The following is a 24,316-nucleotide window of genomic DNA, read 5'->3' as shown; positions in this document are numbered from 1 at the left end:
CTTTTGTTTCTTCTTTCCCACTGCTTTTTCAGCCTCCGTGACTTCAACATTGCGTGTAATGATGTCGCCTCTATCGATACCATCATCAACCATCTAATCTACAGATTTTGCAGGTCATCACATCGTAAATCCGGTAACAGAGTCGACACCAGACACCGGCACAAATCCAAACACCACCAAAAGCACGATAACTCAATGTAATCCACAATCAGGCAGCTTGGGGGCCGCCTCGTCCTCGTCCGCGACCTCCACGTCCGCCACGACCACGACCTCGACCACGCTGGCCGTCCAGGCCGGCAGGCGGCGGTACGTTGCCATAGACGGCGCCCGTCTCGCCGCTAGGCTGCCCTTGAGGGGCTCCCTGCTGGGCCTGGTGACCTCCACGGGGCCCTCCTCGTCCGCGGCCCCCACGGAAGCCGTTCTGCTGCTGTTGCCCTCCGCGGCCACGATACGACTGATCGCCGTTCGACTGGTGCTGCTGGACTTCACCATTGGGACCGTTTCGATACACCATCGTGCTGTGCATGAGCTGCGGCCCGCCACGCTGAGAGTTCGGTCCGCCACGACCACGGCCATTGCCGTTCAGAGCACCACGCCATCCACCGCGCAGTGCAGCTGGAGCGGGTGCGTCTGTGTATTGTGGGACGGTGACCGTGTTGCGCGAACCAAAGGACGCTGCCTGAGGCTGGCGCTGCTGGGATTTGCTCGAGGCGGAAATCACCTGTCTGTGCGTCGTGTTGAGCACAGAGGACGAGGCCACTGTTTGTCCGCGGAACATGGGCGCTCTCTCGTTGAGGGTGGTCCCGCTCATGAACGAGGTGTCCCAGACGACGTCGAGCAGCAGAGCAGTCGCAGTACGGCTGATACCAACAACAGTGCCCCTCGTGGCAATGGGAACCTTGCCAGATCCAGCAACAAAGCAGACGCGGTCGCCTAGGACGAACTTTTGGTTGCCGAGCACAAGCTCGGCATCAGCGGGCTTGAGCAGAGCAGTGCGAGGCACGCCACGCATCTTCTTGATATCAAAGTCGCTAGAGGCGGCAAAGACCTCCTCGCCAGCCTTGGCAAGCGCCATCACAACTGTCGAGTCAAGCTGCTCGGCCTCGAGGGGTACCTTTTCGAACTTGTTGGTCTCCTGCTGCTTGAGCCACGCGGCAATATCCTTGACTCGGGCAGCTGCTTGTGCGGGGTCAGGCCACAGGTCAGTCTCCATAATCTCGCTCTTCTGAGCCTCCTTCTGAATAGCGGCAAAGAAATCAGGGAAAGTAACCATGTAGTCAGCAATCAGCTTGATGGCGACGGGGCTGAACTCCCACCCAGACTGCGACTTGCGCGAGTAGCCGAGCACCTTCATCTTGCGCGCCTCGAACTTGAGGTTCAGACCCAGGTTCAACTTGAGTCCTGCCCTGTTGTGAACTTGGTATGACGAAGTGATCTTGCTCAGAACAAGCGGGTGCAGCCCGAGCTGCTTCGCAACCGCGAATGAAGGTGTGTACGGGTTTGATCTTTCTGCAGCGTGGATGATGGACCGAGCAAAGTCGGCTTCCTTCTGCTTCAAGATGGATACCATGATCTCCGCCTTTGGACCAATATGGCCAGTCACCTCCAATGGTCGACCGTAGGCATAGTCTCCCAGGAAGAAGGCACGTGTGCCTGTGGGGAAATCTTCAGCGATGGGCAGAGCAGCCTTCTCGATGAAGCGCTCATCCTCGTTGACAACTTCGTCGACGATTGTCTGGGCAGCGTACGTCTTTCTCTGGCTGGGATTCTCCGCGTATTCCTTGATGTGAGCGCCCTCCTCCGTCCTGATCAAGCCCTTGAGCATGTGCACATGCACAATGCACTCGACTTGACCAATCGTGATACCCAGTCGCTTCCCATGCCAGCTTTCCAAGAAGTCAGATTCCTTGGCGACCTCGGCGGCGTCGCGGTTGTTGTTGTCTCTTGTCATCACTTGTTGTCCATCTTCCGATAGCTCATACGTGAAGAGCTCGTCAGAAACCTTCATAACCTTGGCCTCCTGCAAGAAAGGATAGCCGACATAACAGCGCTGACCGAGCTTGGCCTTCCAAGTCTCCACCTTGGAGCGAGTGTCCGTGTCTGTGAGGGTGACTATAACACTTGGGTTCCTGCTGTCCTGCTGGAACACGTTTACACCGTATCCTTCGACCAGCTGTGCGGTATGGGGCAAATGGTGCAGCGTGGGGAAGCCAGCAAGTGCCTCGACGTTAACCATGGCACCATCGGCTAAGCCCGACACGTACTGCAGCCCCTCCATGCTCGGCAGATCGAAGATGTTCTCAATGCAGCGGCAAGACTGTATGTCTGGAAAGATGCCAGGCAGTGAAGAAGGAAAGGTGTAGTTGACGTCTTCAGAGTACGTGAATTTGATAGGCACGCCAAATCCATTGCGCGCAGCTTCCTCTTCCGGGAGCAGAGCGTTCTTAGGTGCCATCGCAGAAAGCAGACGCTTCTCATCAATGAACGGGATTTTGACAACGGCTTCCCACTCCATCTTCTTGCCATTCATGTCGAGCTCGAAGTCGCGGGGGTAGAAGTCGATGATGGGCGAGTTGGGGTTCGTCATGAGGTCATGGTACACTGTAGGCACAATCTTCTTGCTTCGATCCGGCAAGACACCCATCAGCTGTTCGTAAGGCTTGAAGGGCTGGCCCAACTTGAAGTTGAGGTCGGCATTGAGGCCCTTGATGACATCTGACATTGCGGTTAGCATTCGACACGTATCAGTGGCAAAACGAACCCACCGGAAATCAAAGGCGCGTAGTGGTAGCCGTAGAACCATGGCCAAGAGGCAATGCCTCTGTAGTAGTAGTACAATACCCACTGGAGACCTTGTACGTAGTTCTCGCACAACGCCGTGAGCTCCTGATCGTACTTTTCCGGCGCCCATTCTTCGAATTTTTGCAGGTAGTATTTGGTCCTCCACCCCTGATACTTCTGCTGATACAATTCGTCGTACTGCTTCTGCGAGTCTTGCGAAGTCACGTCGACAACAATTGCGTTGTCGTACCTCTTCATCACGCGGTATGCAGCCAGGTTGCCTTCTTCGTCTTCATCCTCTTCATTGTCGTCGTCCGCGTCTTCTGCGACAGGTTTGGGGGGGAAAGAGACAATCAAGTGCCGTTGGCCATCATCGTCCTCCTTTGTGGCCCATTCGAGGTGCATAGAGTCCGCCAGATCCTGCACGAACTTGCGATCCTCGGCCTTCAGACCTGCGCCCAGGTCAAGCGGATTACTCGACCGCTTTGAAACATAGGGGCGAATCTGCTGTTTCCAAAGGTCACGCTGTGCCGAGGTTATGACCATTTTCCCGCCCTTGGGGGTCTTGTGAGCGGTGTTGTTCTTTGCCGCCAGCTTCTTTTCCATTTGTTTAGATGCAAACCACTTCTCGTCGGAAACCTCCGACTCAAATTGCTGCAGTTCGTATGTGCTCAGCTCGTCCAACAGAATCTTCAGACGTGGGATATTGATAACACCATTCTCGTTCAAGTACCCGTCACATTGTGGCAGGATCTTCTTGTACGTCCCAAACATGTTGGCCAACGCACCCTCGTTGATGTGCAGTCCGGGGAGATTAGGCAAGAAATCGTTGCCGACGAAGAAGGCCATCAGGATGAAGTCGTCAATAACCTTTTCCAGGTCATACGGAAAGCTAAGCTTCCCCTCGTCTTCCAACCCTTGGAATTCCATCTCCAAATACTCCCGCACCATGCAAAGGTGTAACAAGTAGAAATTCTGATGCTCCAACTCTTTGGATTTGGTCTTTGACGCGCGACCAAATGTGACCTCTTCACGCAACAAGCAGAAATGAGGGTCGTGGCTGAGAAGACCCAGCATGATCAAGTCGGCATCCAGACCGTAGAGGCAGTGTCGCACGTTGGGGTTATATCCGTCCTGCGATTTCGCATTGCGAATGTACTCCATGATCTTGTGCTCGCCCTCTCCCGGAACCTCGTGACCGGACAAGACGATTTCGCATCCTTGCCAGTCCGAATCCTCGGATACTTTTTTGTTCACAAAGTACCGCAGCTGTTGCGACAACTTTGCCATGAACGCAGTACCTGCACTAATTAGCCTGGTTTCAACCTTCGCAAATACGCAACATACCAGGGGTAATGCAGTTGCTGTCAAATGGCTCCTCCTTTGGCATCTCGACGCCTTCCTTCAAAGCCTTTTCACGGGCTTGTTCGGCATCGAGCGCTGTGCGGAAACGCCTCGCACGCTGCTGGTTCATCTTGGCTCGGGGCGCGACGCCGTCGATGGCCATGAAGAAAAGCTGCTTCGGCTTGATCTTTCCGAACAAATGTTCGATATAGTTGAATATCCTTATGAACATTTCTTCTTCGCTTAAGCGGAAAGTTGTGTCTTCGGCCGAGTCCTTGTGAGTACAGTTATGGATGATTCCGTTCATATCGAGCTATTGATACAGTTAGCGCAGTCAGAGGCGATCGGGCTGGCGCTCGTACGTAAAGACAGTCGAACTCGGGAATGCGGTTGTCCGCAATCAGCTGTGAGATCGAGGGATACCGCTCGGAAAGCCATCTGAAGAACTTGGGGACACTGAGAGAGTTAGCACGGATCCAGAAGTGACAGTTTCCACTGTGACACACCCCATGTTGTCTGTGGATGAGGCGCTCCTGGCGCAGAAATAGAATGGTAGATTCGGTCGTGGTGTTGCTCTCGCAGGCTTTTGCGCAACTTGCCTCGTGTCGATCGAAACGATACGGGCAGAGGGGAGAAACGGCAAAGCTCAAAAGGAAACTCGCATCAGAGTGCAGAGCAACAGTTGAGAAATAAGAGCGCTCTGGCAAGTCGAGGTGTTGAAAGATCAAAAAGACTGTCACGATGTAGCGACGTGAGTGATGACTCGAGGAGCCCGCGCTTGGAGCTGCCGCCCGATCGGGCTGAGGCGATCAAACCGCAGCTGCAAGAAGGTGATAGTCTGTGGCTGACATGGGTGGGGCTGCAGGGGCCCGTAGTGTGTCATATATGTGGCTGTGTATCTTGTGTGGCTTGGACGGCTTGTCCTTGCTGGCGGGGCCCATGCAGCTCATTTACGCGCGACGCGTCAAAAGCTCACCTTCACCTTGAGTTCACGAACTCCACTGACAAGGCGCCTCAGATTGACCAGAACCAACTTCCGCTGGTCAAGGCCACTGCCAACCTACCCTGCTCATCAATTGCCAGAGCAAGCTATTGCAGTTATCTACCACACACCATGGCACCGGCTGAAGTGATGGATCCTGATGCCGATAGTACGCATCCACACATTCAACTGTAACTCAAATTTGCTTACTGGGTTGTAGTCAACATGCTCGCGGCGGACGATATTGACGAGCGCGAACGCCTCATCAATGAGGGTGGGTTTTACAACAGGAGCGGCACACTCGTATGGCTCACATCTCCCAGAATACAAGACATGGAAGAAGAACTCGCCGTTCTTATACGATATGATTCTCGGGTAAATGACTTTTCTTTGAGAAAATCACTATCACTGATTTCTTCCGGTAGAAAAGCACTCACATGGCCTACATTGACGTGTCAATGGTTCCCGGACGTGAAAGATGTTCCAGCGGATAACTTTCGCACACATCGCCTGCTCCTGGGCACGCACACATCCGACGACAGCCCCAACTATCTTCAAATCGCTGATGTCCAGATTCCGAAAGCTGCGACACCAAACCCCGATGACTACGATGAAGAGCGTGGGGAGATTGGCGGCTATGGAAAGGCAGGAGACGTGGCGGCTCTCAAGTGTGACATTGTGCACAAGATTGAGCACCCTGGTGAAGTGAACAAGGCGCGCTACCAGCCTCAGAACCCTGATATCATCGCTACGTTCTGTGTGGACGGGAGAATCCTGATTTTCGACCGCACGAAGCACCCTCTGCAGCCCGCCAACCCTGGCCAGATCAACTCCCAGCTTGAGCTCGTCGGACACAAGTCGGAAGGTTTTGGCTTGAACTGGAGCCCGCATGAAGAGGGCTGCCTGGCCTCTGGAAGTGAGGACGCCACGATGCGCTTGTGGTAGGTGCTGGCTCTGATTGCGAAATGATTCTTCACTCACGGACCTTATCCAGGGATCTCACAAAGCTCGAGGCTGACACAAGGGTTCTGAAACCCTCCCGAACGTACTCTCACCACAGCCAGATTGTGAATGATGTCCAATACCACAACGTCTCAAAGTACCTCATCGGCTCGGTCTCCGATGATCAGACTCTCCAGATCGTCGACTTGCGATCGAAAGAAACAGATCGGGCGGCAGTTGTTGCCCGAAAAGGTCATCTGGAAGCGATCAATGCACTTGCGTTTAACCCTACCTCGGAAGTCTTGGTGGCAACTGCTTCAGCCGACAAGACTATTGGCATTTGGGATCTGCGGAACACTAAGGAGAAGGTTCACACACTTGAGGGTCACAATGATGCGGTGACGTCCCTTTCATGGCATCCCACTGAGGCGGGCATCCTGGGAAGTGGCAGTTATGATCGCCGTGTCATCTTCTGGGATCTCGCACGTATTGGCGAGGAGCAGCTTCCGGACGACCAGGACGACGGGCAGCCTGAGCTGTAAGTATTGCAATTTCTTGCTGCCGCCTTCGTAACTGACCTGCCCAGACTCTTCATGCATGGTGGCCACACTGCCCACCTTGCCGACTTTAGCTGGAATCCGAACGAGCCCTGGTTGGTGGCCAGCGCTGCAGAGGATAACTTGCTGCAGATCTGGAAGGTAGCGGAGTCGATTGTGGGCAAAGACGACGGCAATCTCCCTGTCGAAGAGCTCAACCAATAGGTCAGGTGGAAGTTCTCCTTGGCTTTTGATGCCCAGCGCCGGCGGTCTGCGTAGGACTATGAGGCTAGGCAGCTTGTGCGACTATCAGAGCAGAAATTGAGTAGATGGAGGATGATCAGCAATAGTTCATTGACCTCCGAATTTCTTTTGAGAAACCTGGCTGTGTGAGTCTGGTCCAGCCTTTATTAGTAGCCTTCACCGTTATGCTCACCCTGCAACATCTTCCAGAACAGCTTTGCTGCACGCCATAAGACCCCGGATGTGTGGTTTTGTTTATACATATACACTGCACGTTTATAAAATTGCAATGTTCTCCTCCAAATCAAATTCACCAGAATGACAGTGAGCACACGCCTGGAAGTTGACGCAGTCCATAAAATCCGACGGTGTTCACGAGCAAGTGATGAGTGTCTGGAAACCTGAACTTGACCACTCCAGCCGAACGCCGTCACTTTACTGCAGGACATGCCGTTTGTCCACAAACCTAACAACTCCACACCAACATATCGCCACCTGACACACATTGTCGCATTAAGATGACCGACACTTCCGTTGCGAAATCCGCCAGAGACCGACAGGACTGATCAAACTTCTTATCGAGGAAAGCACGACCGACCTTGAAGACAACCCAGGTGGAACTCGACCCACCTGCAAGTTGGCCGCGACTCGGACCCTTCATCGAATCCAAAACGCACTGACGACTCACGAGCGCCCCGCCTGGATTTTGTATGGGCTGCTCGTGATCCAGCGCGAGCAACATTTTCTTTCGACCCTACAAAGTCCCTGGTCGTTGTGTGCATGCCGACGAACGCCTCCAGCGCTTCATCAGGGAAGACGCCCCCGAAGGCTCCATGGAAGTACGATCATTCCTCCGCCTCGTTACGAGATCCAGGCCCAGACCGTACTGAACGCTGGCAGTCCGCTCGAACGCTATCATTCAGACGCCAACAGTTCCTTCCCCGACTATGGGTTAGTCCCCGAAGACGTCGGTTCATTCTAGTGTGCTGATCGCATAACGCAGCCCGAGACACGGCAACATGGGTAAAGGGAATCTCGTACGTTCGCACCAGTGACCCCTGCCACGGACACATCAGGCTGATTGCTGGTAGAGCACCGTTAAGGGCCTAGGGAGCAGGGCGGTCGACAGCATAAGTGTTCAAGTCCGGGGTGCCGTCAACCTCGTCGCAGGACAATCGAAGGAGCAAGTCCGACCTGCAAAACGCCAGAAGCAAGGCCCAGAATACTCCCAACACTTCCCGACTAACAAAACTCGCGATTTCCCAAAACGCGGTCGGGACGATGATACTGCTGAAATCTGGGAATTTACCACGATAGAGGAGCCGAAAAACGACAGCTACGGCAAGAAAAACCATGCCAGGGCCTCCTCCGGCCCGCGCTCCAAGAAGCCTAGGCTGTTACATGTCACCGGGCCTGCGCACGGAAAACTCATGAAGCCCCAGGTCATAAATAGCGACGACGAACCAATTTCCATTGCAGATTCTCAAGACTATGTGATCGTCGATGATTTGGCCGACAACGACGGGCCGCCACCAGCGAGCATTCAGTCCGACGTCTTACGGGGACAGTCTCGAAGAAGCGAGCGAGCGGCGCCGATACTGGGACCATCTGTCAAGAAACCGAAACGCACTTCCCAAGGTACAGCCAATGCAGATGTCTCAGAAGACGAGCTTGCACGGACTCCCAGCATGGGGAACGCAAGAACTACAAACTTTTCGGCGTTGCAAGCGCGGAAACGGCAGCGCTCGCCGTCCAAAGCAGACATTCAGCCAACCAAATTCACCAGTCCCGAAGCTCTGCCTGATTCTCTGGAAGTGTCCGCCTGCTGGTTGGAGGCCGCGGCCTGTGGGAGGAACTCATTTTGTGCTGGCGGCAAGAAGTCAGCGCTTGTTGAAGATGAAAATCACAACTGGAAGCTCAAGATCCGCGGCGAGGATGGCAAGTGGAAACTGTCGACGAGCAAGTGGTTATCTGTTTCCGCAGATTCAATTCGACACATATATCATAACGCAACGCACAGCAAGCACATACGAATCTCACGAATGACTCCATTAGGAAGGGAACGCAAGCTTCATTTGCAGTTCACGAGCAAGGAAACCGCGGTCAAGTTCCTCGATTCTGTTGACAGTAAGGCGTTGTGCTCTCAGGGAAGGTTTGTGCGACATGATCCCGCTTCATTGAACTTTACTGACTTTTGAAAAAAAAAAAAAGTGCACAACTGCAAGCAATGTTCGATCGTGCGATGTCGGAAGCACTGAACTATCAAGAGAAGAACGGCACCAAGGATGACTCCTCGACTGAAGAGCCCTTGCCATTAGGGGCCGCCAAAATCTCCTCACCACGTCAAGTAAAGGCTGTCAAACTCAAGGATAAAATGAATGGACCGCCGGAAACAGAAAATGCCCGAACTATAAGAAATACGAGTGCCGTTTCGCCCACTCAACCCGCGACACCTGTTACCAAAGGCCCTTCAACGCGGCGCAAACAAAGATTAGCACCTGATGAACAAAAGGCGCCCACCAGTGTCGAGAGTTTCGGAAGTTGGACGTCGCTGCATCCTGACTGGAGAAGCAGATGGCCCCAACCTTTGATATACCCGGCGACGGGCAAGAATCGGGCCACGGTTGATCAGGACGACATTCTGCGATTAGACGAGGGCGAGTTCTTGAACGATAATTTGATCAGTTTCTATCTGCGGCACCTGCAACTGCAATTGGAGAAAGAGCACCCTGAGCTTTTGAACAAAGTGCACATCCTCAGCAGCTTCTTCCATGAAAAGTTGAAGAAGGACAGATATGCGGGAGTGCAGTCATGGACTGCCAAGATCGACATTTTCTCGTATGACTATGTCATCATCCCCGTTAACGAGAACATGCATTGGTACATGGCAATCATCTGCAATCCTGGCAATGCGCTGGGTGGTAGCACATCAGCAGCCGAAGAGCCGTCTGCTTCCGCTGGCGATCAAACCGAACCGGGCCAGATCACTCAGCCGGGGCCGAAACATGACAAGTCCAAAGAACCCAAGATTGTCACAATGGACTCACTTGCCATTGCCCGGCCGTCAACCTGCAAAATCCTTAGAGAATATCTTGTGCAAGAAGCGCAGGCGAGGAAGAGTGTAACCATTACTACCCCAATTCAGGGTATGACGGCCAAAAACCTCCCAGAGCAACATAACCACTGCGACTGTGGTGTGTACATTCTGTCATATGTCGAGCAGTTTCTGAAAAGCCCTGACGAGGCATGCCGACGTCTTCTGAATCGGGAGGACCTGGAATGGGAGGTCGAAGCTAGTGAGATACGGTCCAACATGAGAGACATGTTGTTCAGACTTCAAGCAGATCAGCAACAGAGACTGCAAAATGAGAAGGAGGAGAAACGAAAACGCAAGAAGCAACTGAGAACGTTGGCCAAGTCGTCTGAGTCTACGGGGCCCCCAGATAGTAACGAGCGGCAATCGTCGTTACCATCCGAGTCAGGTATTCAGCCAACATCAGCGCGCGACAGCGTGGCATCTGTGCCCGTGAGTTGCGGTTCGCCATCAAGTCAATCCCCGAGGCGTGGCGCAACCGCCCAAGCCAGTTGCGATACCACTTCTACCACCCCTACCGCCATCTCCCGCTCGAAGCATCTACCATTAGTGGAGACTAATGGCCCGGCAGCGGAACTGATGAACAGTATCCAGGACGAGTGTGCGATGGTGGACCAGCCAGAGGATAAATGCTTTTCTGCGGAAGGGAGTTCGCCAACGGGGTCTCCAATGTTCGGTGATACACGCACCGCGCCCGCTTTTGTACAGCCACTGCCCGAATCAGACGGTGAAGAAGTTGGCACAAGCTCCAACGGTGCGAGCAACAAGCGAACCTTGGTTGGACGAGACCGTGGCGATTCGAGTCCCACAAACCAAACAACGTCGCGGCAGAAACAAGGTGTAGGGCGCATTGTACACAGCATCGACGGTGATTGATCTATATCGGAAGACGCGTGGTCGCCATCATTTAGCGTATAGATGCCAGGATGATACCCTTTCCCACAGTGGCACTCAAGAAGGAGGATGTTTTTGCTCTGCATACCGGAATGTTCTGGCGTTTGAGAGTTGGCCCAGTATATATGACTAATAATTTCCTTGGTATCTCTTGATTTTGTACATTCGACGAACCGTCAAAGCATAGCAAGTATGCCAGCAGGCGTGTCACATCATTAGTAAGGAGACATTCGGGGCGCTGGATGGAAAGGAGGAAATTTCTAGTTGTTTTTACAGCCAAACTATAGGCGAAGTGTGATTTACTCGTCGCCCGAATCCTCTGAACTCCCGTCAACGCCATTTGTGGTGATGCCCTTCATGCGAGGTACCTCGAAAATCAAACAACCGTTCCTCGCCTTGTTCCACGTCCTCCACCGCCCGAGACGGTGCTCCTGAGCGACTGCGGCCACTACACAGACGCCATCCTTGCCCCTATCCCCTCGCTCGAAGAGGGTGATATCGTTGATCACGCCTTGGATAGGCCCCGTCTGCTGCGCGTCTCCGTTTGGGACAAGCGACCCGTTGTCGGATCCATCGTTGGAGAGCACGCCCAGTGACTCGAAACTCCTCTTGTCATCGCTCAACCGCCATACGCGAATGTACCCATCCCAGCTTCCGCTAAAAAACACGTCTGAATAGGGGATCGTTTTCAACGCCGTTACCCATCGGGCTGAAGGAGGCGGCACCTCCTCCTCCTTGGGGTTCTTGGAAGCGGATACCTCAGATGGTAACATGGCTGGGTCGTGTCCATGGGCCAGGGGCTCGATGTACACGGGCTTCTTCTTCTGAACACTCCATAGACACAGAGCGCCGTTGTCACTGCCGGTGATGAAGAGGTCGTCGTCGATCATGGCGATGCGGTCCATGCTGCCCTCGTTGGAGAGGGAACGCGGGTCAATGCCCGGTGGCACAGACTTTTTGTCCGTGGCGCCTCCGCGAAAGACGAGCTGAGTCTCCTCCATGACCTTCCACAGGCGTGCCGTTCGGTCGCGCGCACCAACACTTACGCAGCGTTCTTGTGCAAGGGCATCAATGTCCACCACAACGTCCTGGTGGCCGAACAAGGTCTCAATGTAGGCCATCTCGTCCAGACTCCAGACCTTGACTGTGCGATCGCGCGCACAACTGTAGAGCTGATTCGTCCCGCGGCGAAACGCCAGACCGGTAATAGCGTCGCGGTGATGCGTCAAAACCTTGAGCGGCTTGAGCGTGGGGGCGTCGTAGATGATGAGCTTCCTGTCTTGACCACCTGTGACGACAAACTTGCCGTCAGAGGATGCAGCGACTGCGAGAATCTGGCCTGTATGCCTCATGTATCCTCTTTCCCGTGATTTTTTGAAGTCACCCTTGATCCACTGCTCCAGGACGGGCTTTCTCCTCGGAGGGGCTTGTGGCTTCTTCGGTTTCCGTTTCGTCGACTGGGGGAATTGGTGTTGCGGCAGGTCCTGCATCCTCCATTTGTGCAGATACAAGTCCTTCGTGACGGTGTAGACGTATGGCGCTGTCGACGCAATGGCGGTGACCGACTTGGACTGGCATCGAGAAAATATCCTGATCCCGCTGCTAATGTCCAACTCTGCCGCCAATTGACGGTATACCCGACCTTTCCCCTCGGCAACATCTTCTTGCAATCGCTCGGCAATGAGGTCCCTGTCAATATCGGCGGCGTCGAAACCTGCCTCGTCCACCGTCTCTTTCACATTCTCAAGGTAGCGTTCTGCTAGCCGCAATCTGCGCTCTGCAGCTGTCTCCTCCTCTTCATCAGACTCGCTCCGGTCGTCCACATCGTCACCCTTGTCGGAAACACCCTCAAAGCTTTGGTCGTCATCGGAATCGCTGTCCGAGGCGGATTCGTCTCTATCGCCTCGCTTTGTGGTGGTGGTGGGGCCCTTTGACTTGCCGTTGGGCTTGGAAGTACTTATCGGCGACGCACGTTTCTTGGGATGTTCGGGTGCAGACGGCCTTTTGCGCTTCTTGTGCGCACCTGGGGCTGTGAAGAAGGACGACATTGTGTGGTTGGCGAAAGGTGTGCTGTGTTCTTCACAAGCACGAGGCCTCGAGACAGGTGTATCGCCAGGCGTCCAGAAAAAAAAGTTCAGAAACTTTGGGCGGGTCTAGCTCGCGCCCCACATGCTGGCGCGCCGGCGCTGACACTCACCCCTGCAGCGGAAGGCCCGGACTTCGGGATGTGAATGTTCCGATCCCATCCTCCCGTGCACAAAAGCCGGCGACAACCATGGAGACATCAATCGATAGAGATATCTTATCGATCACTGCTAGATAATTGACTGTCGTGTCTGTATTCTTGTCACGGAAGACTGCAAGTCCTTCATTCAGATTCATAAGCTTTCGTGTGTAAAATTCCACAGTCCTACCAGGGAGGTTGGTTCTAAAGGTCACTGGCACAGCAGAACCGAAAAATACTGACTTAAACAATCATCTTGTACACTTTTGAGGCAAACTCTCCATTTTATCGTAACGACATATCGCTATAGAGCACAAATAGCAAACATGGGTCATCATGTGAAGATACTCCAGGTGATAAATATGATTGGTGGCTAATGGACATGTGCCTCACTAGAGCTAGCTCAATATCTTTTCAGTCATTTAGTCGTAATCATTATCCACGCAAACAAGGATTTCCAACAGACAAACAACGACAATGACACCGCAACACTATCGCGATCACCATCTCGGAGGCTTTGTGATCCGCTTGGTGAAAGCTATACGTGGCAATGGGTAGGGCAAGCCCTCGAATGTGACTCCAAATTCAGTCGACATGAGTACTCAAAAGCTGTTTTCCTTGTCGTTCGCAGTCTGAGGCTCGATCAACGATTTCTCCCACTCGTCCATGATGTGGTTGGCGGTGCGTTTGATATTGCTAGGCGTGAACTTATTGACCATACTTGGAAGGATTTCGCCAAGTTTCGGCGACAGGAGAGGGGCGTCTTCGGGTGTTGATTTTGGCTTGCTGCTCGAGTGTCAGTATGGCTTGTAGTCAGTCTGCGGGCGGTTCTCTCACGATGGAGTCTCGACCTCCTCGGATGCTTCAGGGATCGACTCGATGTCTTCGGCACCACCACTGTTGATGGTCGAGCCACTCCAGCGGGTGGACTTGGCCGACGCAGGCGAGTCCCAATTGGACCAGCTGCTATCGTCCACCGAGTCGAAGCTCAGCGGTGTCCAGGAGAACCGCTTGTTCCTGCCAGCCTTGGGCTTGTCTTGGCAAGTTCCGTCATTGGCCTTTTGGGTTGACGGTGTACTCGCAGCGGTTGCGATTGGAATATCGAAAGTGCTGCTCACCTTTGGTCGTGCAGGTTGGCTAGAACGTATCGTCTCGAGATCCCCCGACGACTGGCTCGTGGTCATGCTTGGACGCTGCTGGCCCGCTGCATTGGCGGGAGAGCCGCTGATGGGCTCCTCGCCGACAGTGATCTGACGAATGTCTTCGACAAAGGCTTTGAGTCCCATCCTAAAGTCCTCCACAAGCCCAGGAACATTGGATTGCTGACGATGGCTTTGCGGCTGCCAAGACGCGCGCTTCGCCAGGTTGGGGTTGGTCAATTGAGCTGCGCGACGCTCAATCGGAGGTAAAGGTAGGCTGACGGGCTCATAGTTGCGATCTTCGAGTATCGCGAAATCGGGGTAAGACTTGGGAGGTGACAGCAGAGAGAGCGTGCGAGCATGTCCGCCGCGAAGCACTCTGCGGCCCTTTTGCGTTGGAGTGTTGGGTTGCTGCAGAAGCAGCCTCCTGCGGTCTAGATCGACACTCTGCCTGGCTGAGCCGGTGTCTACTTCTAGAGGGGCTGTGGTTGTAGGCCGGGAAGTTTCCGAATGACGCGACTCATGTCGGCGGCTGTAGACCTCCTTCGAAGACCATTTCTTCTTGAGAGTGGAAAGCTCAGACTCGGCTCGGAGTAGTTCCTCTCGCAGCTCTAGCACTCTCCTCTCCTGAGCCGCAATCGCGATGATGAATTCATTCGCGTCCACAGGACTTGGAACTGTAGAGGAATCAACAGGTGTCGGAGGAATTGACGCACTCCCCGGGACGTATGATGTTGGCGTTGGCCTTGAAGGGTCGCTTGATGGGGCCGCGATTGGTAGCGTCAAAGAGAGGCGATTCGCATTCCTTGAGGCTGGGGAGGTGGCTCTTGAATGACGGGTCGGGGACGCATCGCCAGCCACCGGGACTGGCGGAGGCGGCATGGCGGACGCACCATTACTGTTATGGTCGCTATCACTGAGGGACTGGTTCGACGATCGACTTGTTATCTCGAGGGCAGGAGCGAGTGTCGTCGTTGTGGCCGAAGTGCTCGCCAGAGGAGCGACAGGGGCGACTGTGTGGTCGGCTGCAGAAGAGCGACGTCGAATCTCGTGTTGGGAGGCCATTTCCAGACGCCTCTGTAGTAGTTTCTGTAAGGATTGGAAGCCGTGCTGTCGTCGACGTTTTCTTAAAGGAGTGGCGGGCGATTGAAGGTGAGGAGCCCTGTCGGCTCTGCGGCGCCGCTGACGGGCAGTGGCGGCAGCAGCTCTAGCAAGAAGTGCTCTGTTGTCGTGGTTCAAGTGGCGATATTCATTGAAGAGAGAGGATGAAATTCGATCGAAGGCGCAGATGTTGAAAAGAAAGGTGGTCATAGGCAAGACCGGCAAGCGCTGCTCATCATTGGCAGCCCTAAATAAAGCAGGAACGAATTGGCAAGGGCTGTCGAGGAAGGGGTAACGATCTCAATTGGCGTCGAGATCGAGTCGTATGGGTGTGGTGACTGTGGTGGTCTCGACTGGAGCGCCTTGCCTTGCTCTGCCGGCGGCGCAGATTCAGGGGATTCACCGTGCTATTGGACAGTGAAAGGCCGTCTAGGGTGTGGTGTCTGGGGGGTCAAATGAAAGGCTGGACGCTTAATTGGAGCTCTGACCAGGCATAAAGACCTGGTGATATTGCAATCGGCGGGCGTAGTTGAGGGTGACAGAAGTTAATTGATTGCCGGTGCGAAGACGATGGGCAGTTTATGTGTTTCTAAAACCCAGACGTAACTTGTACGATCTGGGGATGTCTCGGGAACAAATGGGGCTGTTGTTGCTGGCAGTACTGACTCGCTCGTCGCATGATCAGATCATCACTTCATCAGCCTGCGTGGCCGTCGAGGCTGGTTTGTTTATCATCATCTTAACGCGAGCATGAAACGCAATTACTGAGGGTATCTGTGGAGCTGGCGGCGTTGCCATGTTCGTTGTCATGTCCGTTGTCAGGGGCATCACGGAAGGCTGAAGCAAGCTCAGAGAATCAGGACCTTAGTGGTCGTAATTAGCTCCAGGAACACTGCGGGGCCCGTGGTCTCGACGGACTAGAGACAGTGCCACCACCTGAAATAGTGGTAAGGGACGGCGCGGTGGGTGCACCGTGCACCACGTTGCGACCCACGTGAGACCCTTGGACCTCAGTCCAGGAAGAGGTTATATACTCCGTGCTATTCAACTGATTATCTACTACAAATCTAACAGATGCCTACTGATTCCAGTATTTTCTGTCAAATAAGCAGTGTTGGCATGATGTCTCGACTAGGCGGAACGCTGTTTTGCGCCTTTCTAAGCCTTCGCTACAGCTATATGTAGTCACGTGGTGGGAACTCCTGGCCAAGTAGTAAATAGCAGCAGTCACTACATAGAGCCTTGTAGGAATCATCATGTTACGGCAGACCACCCAGGCTGTGATTGGAATCGGTTCAGATGGTAATGATGGAACATTACTCTGGACTAGAACGTTTCCTTGCTTTGCAATCGACCTTGCCAACAGTCGGCCGAGATTAAACTCTAATAGAAAACTCCATGCCACGACTGTAGCTTTCCTTTTGAAAATGAGAAGCCCCCGGGCCCCAAGGGCACTTTCTCGATCCAGAATCCACCGAATCAGCACTGTGACGACCGTCTGCGTTAGTCCATGACCGTGGAACAGCTGGTGGCCAGCTTGTGAGAGCGGGGATATAACTACCGCGGACTGCAGGCACAGGCTCATTAGCATCCAAGAGCTAGCAATCTCAAGCAATCCCAGGACATGGGTTTCGGTCAGAGCACTCACGCCGATTTTGGTGACGCCGCCGCCGCCATACGTCCACTCGCAGTTGCAGCCGAAAATGTTGCAGTCGCAAACAGTCTTTTCAGGACCGGAGCAGCAGTCCTGGCTGCAGAAGAGGCCGCGCGCGGCGAGGAGAGGCGAGCTGGCCGGGGCCACGTTCGAGTCGGGGAGTGGGCCTGCGAGCGCGACTCCCCCGAGAGCAGCGAAGATGGCAAAAGATACCTGCATGTTGGCAAGGAAGAGCGTGAAAGATGCTGGTGAGTGATGGTAGAATTTTCTGAATGTCAAGAGGTGAGTGAGGAGTGCTGTGAGAAACTGTTCTTTGTCGAGGAGACGAGCTGCTTATGTACTGCGCGAGCCTCTAGCAAGCTGCTTTCTGTGTATATCTCATCCATCTCCTTGACACAACACTCGAATGAGTCTACACAAGGGCAGGATGTCTTGCTGTTCAGCTGCGGGCCGGCTCGCATCTAGTCCACATTGAGGTTTCGCAGATGTGGCAGATACGGCAGTGTGCCAGCGTAAGCGCCCTTGAGCCCCTCAAAGACCGCCAGTACCGCAATGATGTAGTTGCTGGAACTCCGGCTCAGCGTCATGTCTCGGCGGGGGCGTGTTGTCTCGGCGGCTGCCTCTGTTGAAATTTGACAGCTGACGTGTTTTGGTGGTGATCATTTGTGCATTGACCAATGATGGCAATCAGCCTCCCTATAGCCCATTCCGTCGCTAGCAGGGAATTCTCCGACCGCATTGTCATGGGTCGTCTGTCCAGGTCATCGGCAGTCCGGATGAAAGGTGCCTGAACTGCTTCGCGCCATGTTTTGCAAGCGTGATGTTGGGAGCTGGGGCTGCTGGGCCCCTTGATCAGGGCTCCGTCAAGTATGGACTTCATACGGCGGGCCTGCCTGCCTGCCTGACGCATCCCAGATCAAATGTCGCGTGTTGCCCTAGCGAGGTCACACTGTGAAGTTGCTGAGTGTCGGGATTGTGAACACTCTACGTTGGTCAGTAATTATGGATACCGTACCTTGCCTCATAGCAATGGCCCCTCAATGTCATGTGACAGCACGTCAATGTCGCGCATTTGCACGACGCGTCAATTCGCCTACAGGTCCCAGCACGCGAACAACTCCAGCAGCGGCATTGAACTGTGACGGCACTTCGCAACCTTGTCCGCAGCCGTCAAGAGTCCGCCCAGAGACAATCAGAAACCACGCTCTGAATATCAGCTGGCAATGCTCTGACAGCACGTGCAAACATGCCGTTGGCCTTCGCCGCGGTTTGCGAATTGCTTGACGAATGCCACAGTCTCTACATCTCAGAGCGGCCGTTGAAACAGACCGTGGAGTCATGGTTCGCTCACAATCGCTCACGTGTTGACGCACACGACACTGATATCGTCGCTCTTCTGTCCACACTGTTGCCGGAAAAGCGACCGGATCGAGTCTACTTCATCCAAGCTGGATCGCTGGAGAAGATTATCGGGCGAGGCTTGGCACTGGGCGCTTCTCGAATCCGAGACTTGACGAGATATCGGCAAAGCGGAAGCAACATTGACCTGGCTGGTTGTGTAGAGAATATTCTTCAGTCGACGGCAAGTAAATCTCACTTGGGTTGAAAGTCCTCGACTGACGAACATCAGCCCTCACAACTGAGTCCCAATCATCGTGTTACCGTGGAAGAAATCGATGCCCTTCTCAGCGATCTTGCTGCCAGGATCAAGTTCAGTTCCCCGGCTATTCGTGCCACGCTGAACAACCGAGATCGAAGCGATCTGCAGAATGTGTATCGTCGTTTGTCGGCCACTGAAGCTAAATGGCTCACGCGCATGGTCTTGAAAGACTTTGCGCCGCTTAGTCTGGACGAAAATTTGATCTTCCGACTTGTTGACACATGTCTCCCTACTGTTTTAAAAGTCCGCCAAGATTTTGCATGTGCTACCCAAATGGTCCAGTCGATTCGGACAAGCCTATTGCCGAACTCGTCTGGAAGAGATGTCATCTGGAGGCAGCTGCGTGTGAAGCTAAAGCCGCAGCTTGGCGTCAAGGTGGGCAGACAACATTGGTCGCAAGCGAGAAGTATCAAGCATTGTCTATCACAGGGCTCCGGGCGAATGAGTGTGGAAGATAAGATTGACGGGGAGTATTGCCAGATTCACGTGGATTTGGCAAAGGGGCCAGCGTGTGTGCAAATATTCTCTAAAAGCGGCAAAGACAGCACAGAAGATCGGAGAGGATTGCATTCGTAAGACTCACATATACCTGTCGAACTTATCTAACATTCTCAATAGCATTGTGCAGAGTTCTTTGAAGATTGGCGCTGGAGATTGTACTATCGCCAGAGGCTGCATACTAGAGGGAGAGCTCGTAGTATACAGCGACCTGGTAACATCCCTCAATACACCATGAAGATATCAGTCGCTTACGTCGAAAAGGAGAAAAGGATTCTGCCCTTTCACAAAATTCGCAATCATGTCACCCGCAGAGGTCTGTATCTCGGAACGGATCACGACTCACCGTAAGTATTCTGCGCAGCTGTTTCAACCACACTCACACTTTCAAGGCCGAGAGCCCATGATCATCTTATGATCATTTACTACGATATTCTGCTCCTCGAAGATGAATCACTGCTCCAAGTTCGCCATTCGGAGCGCATCAAACTTCTCGAGAGCCTCATCGAACACCGTGCCGGCTGGGCTGAGACTGTGAAGAGGCGAGTGATCGACTTTGGCACGCATCATGCCGCTTCTGATCTCCGGAATGTCTTTGCAGAAGTCATCACATCCAAGCAAGAAGGGTTAGTCATCAAACCAGACGAGCCTTACTTTGACCTCAGCGTGCCAGGACGTCCGAGGAGCGGCCGATGTATTAAGTTGAAGAAGGAGTACATTGGAGGTATGGGCGATATTGGCGACTTTGCGATCGTGGGCGCTGGCTATGATGCTGTGAAAGCGATGGTCTACCGCATACCCAACCTCAAGTGGACGTATTTCTTTTTTGGAAACCTGAGCAACAAGACAGACGTGCAGAAGCACGGAGCGAAACCGAGATTCACCGTCATGGGCACGGTGGAGCTTAATCAGACCCTGCTAACATCTGTCATGGAGCATGGGAGTTCCGGCGCAGTCACTCAAGAAGAGAACACGCAAATTATCGTGGACATAGTCCACAGGATGAACAAGCGACCCGGGATGAGTGTCATCTTCACTTCCCCAATGGTCTTTGACATGAGATGTTTCAGCTTTGTCAAGGACGGCAACTCTGGACTCTGGGTGCCGCGTTTTCCTGTTGTCACCAAAGTTCACTTTGACAGAGACTACATGGACACCATTACTTTTCAGGAGTTACAGGACAATGCTCAAGACGCTGTGAACGTTGGAGAGCAGGTGGACAGCCAGGAAAACCTACAATGGATTGCGAGGCTCGAGGCTGCCGATCCTCGAGGCGTAGCTGTCGACGCAGTCAGCCAGCAGACACGGACAACTATGGCAACCCCATCCCCCAGACGCTCCACGCAAAGCAGCACCCAGAGCTGGTCTGTATCACCAGCTGACCCACGATTGGGTGAAAGACTTGGTCAATCTCAAACAGCAACTGCGTTTGCTTCCCCGAGCATCAACAGTTCCGCCATGAAAGCACGCGGACCTTTGTTTGCGACTCCGACCTCACAATGGCGGCACGATACTGCAATACTTCGAAGGCTATCTCGTCCAATACACAAAGATGGCGAACAATTGTCCTCCAGAAAACGTAAGAATTGCGAGTCGGGGTCAAGCTGCACAGAGAGACCATCAGCAGATGACCCAGCTTTGCTTCGTCGAAGTCCGCTGGGAAAACTCAGTGACATTAACCAGCGCAAAATACCCACAGCATACGTTCTGGATGCTGGACAGGGGAACCTTCAGTCCGTGGAGTGTGAGACCTCCCCCGGAGGGACCACGGGGGATGGGCCAGTATTGTCGACCAAGTGCCACGACGCACATCCAGGATGCAGGACTCCTGTTTCTGCATCCTGTGGCACACGGGAAGGTACCTTTGGAGTGGACAATGGCGGACAGATAAGTCCTCAAGCCAGCATGACGGCGCCCCTGGCCATGCTTCCCAGTGGCAAAGGACACTTGCTAGAGGGTTGCACATACTCTGGTAAACACTGCAAATTCGCCCAAAAATTGTTGCTGCTTGCGCCGTATCTGGATAGGACACATCCAGAATTGGCAAGCCTGCTGGACGCTCACGGGCTTGGAACTTCTATGAGTCTTCTCGATGGGCGTCCAGCTACCGAGCCCACACTCTGTATCAACAACTGCGCAGGTGACCAAGCTCGAGACAAAGTTCTGCTCGTCGACAGTCTAAGCAAGGCAACCGAGACAGAAACCGTACTGAAAGATTTGATCATCTCGAGAGAGAAGATCCCTCACGGAGGACGAGATATGATATCTGTTTACGATTGGAGGATACTGCAGTATATAACAATACTGGAGGACGAAACGATTCGCAAGAAATGCTATGATGGATTCAAGGATCCTTGGAGGCGTTGGTACTGTGGATCGGTCTAAGAGCAGGAATCATTTCTTCTCATCATACAGATTCCCATATGTGGCCCTAAGCCTCATGTCCAAATGCTCGCCGGCCGTCATGGTCTTCCTTTTAGAATAGGGGTTAGCCTCAACTGCGTCGCCCGTCGCTCTGAAGTTCTTGACTTTGTCGCTCGGCACGGGCTCTAACTTCGTTGAACCTTCTGGATGGCAGAAGAATGCAATCGAATATCTCGGGCCATCGCTAGATTCGCCGGAGACTCTGTTGTCTCCTTGCTCCGGGGTGAAGACGACCCTGTGGACCGTGCTCCGGAAGAGTCCATTGGTCCAGTAAGACAACAGATCACCAATGTTGATCAAAATTGGCGGACTTGGGTCATTTTCGGTGCCTGCAGGGCACACCGGGACAGGAGCCCAAGTGTTGTCATTCTTGAGAATTTCAAGTCCCGCCTGCCCTTTGAGCCGGAAGAGCAGGGTCACAGAGCCGTAGTCTGAATGGGCACCCGCGCGAACATCATCACTGGAGTGAGGAGTGGAAGAAGGAGGCGGGTAGCGCAAGAAGCGCAGGATGGAATGAGACGACTCCATCAGCTCTTCGGGTATGATGTGCGCGGAGGAGAAGAAGTCTCCCACCTGGCATGCATTAGTAGTGAATCAGCTTTCAGGGCGATAGGCGCATACCCCAAGACCAAGACCTAACAAATAGAGGATCTTCCGGCAGAGCGCATGGCACGAATCGGCAAAGTCATTAAAACGGATTTCGTACTGAGACACGCTATCCGGGATCGGCTGCTGCGCTCTGCCTCTGATGAAAGGGCCGAAGTTGAATGCTCTAGACATGGTTCAGTATGGTTATGGAAGGGAGCAGTGTGGTCGTACTCTTTATAGTCCCCAACCTGATCGATCAGCATGAGAGACAAGTCATATAACATTGGTACATCCATACCTGCTGTGTCTTAGGGTCGAGGGTCTCTGAATGCATACCAGTCCAGCCCCTGTTGTTGGTCTGAATGGAGCACCTCTTCTTCTCTTCTAGCGGGGCATCGAAGATCTTTTGGGACTGCAAGATGTAAGTTTCCGATCAAGTCAAGCACAGTGGCAGTACCATATAGAACGCCTCGTCAATGTCTAAGGGTGTGAAGTCTTTCCCTAGATTTCGGATGTAGATGAACCCATGTTCTTCAGCAGCCTTCACCAACTGACGGGCCACATCCGCCTGATCCCCCGAAAGATCAATGATCGGGATGTGAGAAGTGGCTGCCATGTTCAAGTGATGATATCTAGTGTGAAGAAAGGGCTACTATTCATCACCGCTTTGAGTGGTTTAATCAAATGCAGAGATAATCGCCGTCGTAGTTCATGGAGGGGCGGTCCCTTGGTCTTGGACTCTTGGCCTCCATCCCACCTCGCGACCCACATCAGCTCGGAGAGCTCCGGCGGCTGGCGTGTCGCGTGCCCCATGTCTCAGTGCCGCTTTTAGTAAGGCTGTCGGGTTCATCGGAGATTCATTCCACCGACCGCCGTCGCGAAGTCTCAAAGGGCAGCTGCTTATCGCCACGTGATCCTCTCACACATTTCCCGAGAAACCCTGACGATAAGGACAGAATTTTGCAGCGCAAACTTGTGCACACTACCGGTCCCACGTCTCGTCGCAGCCAGCCTCTAATCCACCCTCACCTCCTCGAAGCCCACGACAACCGATCGCAAAACGCACCATTTCGACGTTTTCGCAATAACATCACACAATGGATTCCGCTAAGGCTCCCGTCAAGCTTGTCAAGGTGACCCGCGTCCTTGGCCGTACTGGTACGAAACCCCGATCACCCGCATGATCATCGTCATTTCGACATCGACGCCCTTGAATAATTTTTCCGCTGGAGATTTCATAGGCCGCGGTGGATGGATGGATGGATCAATGGGATCATGAGGAGAGACTGTCATGCTGACAATTGGCAGGCTCGCGTGGCGGTGTCACCCAGGTCCGTGTCGAGTTCATGGACGACCAGTCTCGCAGCATCATCCGTAACGTCAAGGGTCCCGGTATGTTCACGCGCGCCTTGATCGATCCATCCGCCAGGTCACTAACATGGGTCCGACAGTCCGTGAGGACGATATCCTCTGCCTCCTCGAGTCCGAGCGTGAAGCCCGCAGGCTGCGATAAGCAATATGTGGATAATGGGGAAGATTATGAAGGAGACCATCTAGCGTGGGATGGCATGACGACACGACAGAGTCTCTGGACGGGCTTTGGACTGGGATGGATCCTTTCGCGACGGTTGGGAACGGGGCAATTTTTGTTCCGCGGCGTCAAAGAGTTGTCTTGTAGCACAAATCATCAGGCTGCCCGGTCGACGGCTCAAACAAAAGACTTTTTTGAACCACACACTCAACGGCAGGCTGCCACTCAGTGAGTGGATCGGGGTACTATGGTGACTTGGAGATGCTGGCAACTATTGCCGCATGACATGCCGCCACTGTGGCTGCATCACAGCTCGCAGGAGGGTGACGAAGATGTGTAGACAACATGAGGCTTCGTGATCATCGTAGACATGCCGCTGGCACGTGTTGGGAGACAATGGGGATAGTCAGAGAATGCCCACGGTGGTAGCAGCAGCTGGGCGTTAAGCTGTCTCATAATTGTAGATCGCCCCAGCTCTAACAGCAACCAGCAAATACATTGCACGGTACAGCACGTAGAAGACGCACAAGCATTTGCAGGCGTGCTCATTGGCACCCTGGACGTGGACACGCTCCGACAGTGATGCCCACTAAAAGCGGCGGCGGCTAGCATGGAGGTCCCGCGGTGGGGTTACTCGCACTCCTTGCTGCTCGAGCGGCAGATGTGTCAATTACAAAGTTT

General features: G+C 53.6%; 8 protein-coding genes across 8 annotated transcripts; 3 read left to right on the top strand and 5 right to left on the bottom strand.

Annotated features, from left to right (window-relative positions):
• Window positions 1-208: 208 nt before the first annotated feature.
• J7T54_002168 (alkaline phosphatase d) lies at window positions 209-4,636 on the bottom strand (the record flags this gene model as incomplete). Its single annotated transcript, XM_051504777.1, has 5 exons — window positions 209-2,715; window positions 2,766-4,082; window positions 4,129-4,438; window positions 4,488-4,581; window positions 4,632-4,636. The coding sequence occupies 5 exons, from the start codon at window positions 4,634-4,636 to the stop codon at window positions 209-211; spliced, it is 4,233 nt and encodes a 1,410-aa protein (XP_051363862.1).
• A 603-nt stretch (window positions 4,637-5,239) lies between these two features.
• On the top strand, window positions 5,240-6,810 carry J7T54_002167 (Histone acetyltransferase type B subunit-like protein; the record flags this gene model as incomplete). The annotated part of the gene is made up of 6 exons (XM_051504776.1): window positions 5,240-5,276; window positions 5,328-5,381; window positions 5,431-5,482; window positions 5,533-6,048; window positions 6,102-6,587; window positions 6,636-6,810. The coding sequence occupies 6 exons, from the start codon at window positions 5,240-5,242 to the stop codon at window positions 6,808-6,810; spliced, it is 1,320 nt and encodes a 439-aa protein (XP_051363861.1).
• Window positions 6,811-11,115: 4,305 nt separating this feature from the next.
• J7T54_002165 (putative WD repeat-containing protein-like protein) lies at window positions 11,116-12,864 on the bottom strand (the record flags this gene model as incomplete). The annotated part of the gene is made up of 1 exon (XM_051504775.1): window positions 11,116-12,864. One exon carries the CDS (start codon window positions 12,862-12,864, stop codon window positions 11,116-11,118), a length of 1,749 nt encoding a protein of 582 aa, XP_051363860.1.
• A 778-nt stretch (window positions 12,865-13,642) lies between these two features.
• On the bottom strand, window positions 13,643-15,075 carry J7T54_002164 (uncharacterized protein; the record flags this gene model as incomplete). The annotated part of the gene is made up of 4 exons (XM_051504774.1): window positions 13,643-13,826; window positions 13,878-14,849; window positions 14,896-15,005; window positions 15,073-15,075. 4 exons carry the CDS (start codon window positions 15,073-15,075, stop codon window positions 13,643-13,645), a joined length of 1,269 nt encoding a protein of 422 aa, XP_051363859.1.
• Window positions 15,076-16,759: 1,684 nt separating this feature from the next.
• J7T54_002163 (uncharacterized protein) lies at window positions 16,760-17,153 on the bottom strand (the record flags this gene model as incomplete). Its single annotated transcript, XM_051504772.1, has 2 exons — window positions 16,760-16,765; window positions 16,929-17,153. The coding sequence occupies 2 exons, from the start codon at window positions 17,151-17,153 to the stop codon at window positions 16,760-16,762; spliced, it is 231 nt and encodes a 76-aa protein (XP_051363858.1).
• A 2,173-nt stretch (window positions 17,154-19,326) lies between these two features.
• J7T54_002162 (DNA ligase-like protein) lies at window positions 19,327-20,474 on the top strand (the record flags this gene model as incomplete). The annotated part of the gene is made up of 3 exons (XM_051504771.1): window positions 19,327-19,439; window positions 19,485-20,307; window positions 20,388-20,474. 3 exons carry the CDS (start codon window positions 19,327-19,329, stop codon window positions 20,472-20,474), a joined length of 1,023 nt encoding a protein of 340 aa, XP_051363857.1.
• A 1,012-nt stretch (window positions 20,475-21,486) lies between these two features.
• On the bottom strand, window positions 21,487-22,720 carry J7T54_002161 (uncharacterized protein; the record flags this gene model as incomplete). The annotated part of the gene is made up of 5 exons (XM_051504770.1): window positions 21,487-22,089; window positions 22,138-22,288; window positions 22,336-22,352; window positions 22,403-22,516; window positions 22,562-22,720. The coding sequence occupies 5 exons, from the start codon at window positions 22,718-22,720 to the stop codon at window positions 21,487-21,489; spliced, it is 1,044 nt and encodes a 347-aa protein (XP_051363856.1).
• A 481-nt stretch (window positions 22,721-23,201) lies between these two features.
• Window positions 23,202-23,617, top strand: J7T54_002160 (40S ribosomal protein S28; the record flags this gene model as incomplete). The annotated part of the gene is made up of 3 exons (XM_051504769.1): window positions 23,202-23,262; window positions 23,413-23,496; window positions 23,556-23,617. 3 exons carry the CDS (start codon window positions 23,202-23,204, stop codon window positions 23,615-23,617), a joined length of 207 nt encoding a protein of 68 aa, XP_051363855.1.
• Window positions 23,618-24,316: the final 699 nt, after the last annotated feature.

This window comes from Emericellopsis cladophorae (genome assembly GCF_022114955.1).
Source record: "Emericellopsis cladophorae strain MUM 19.33 chromosome Unknown NODE_10_length_638493_cov_120_236322, whole genome shotgun sequence".
Classification (NCBI taxonomy): Eukaryota; Fungi; Ascomycota; class Sordariomycetes; order Hypocreales; family Bionectriaceae; genus Emericellopsis; species Emericellopsis cladophorae.
This window is presented reverse-complemented; position numbering and strand designations above follow the sequence as displayed.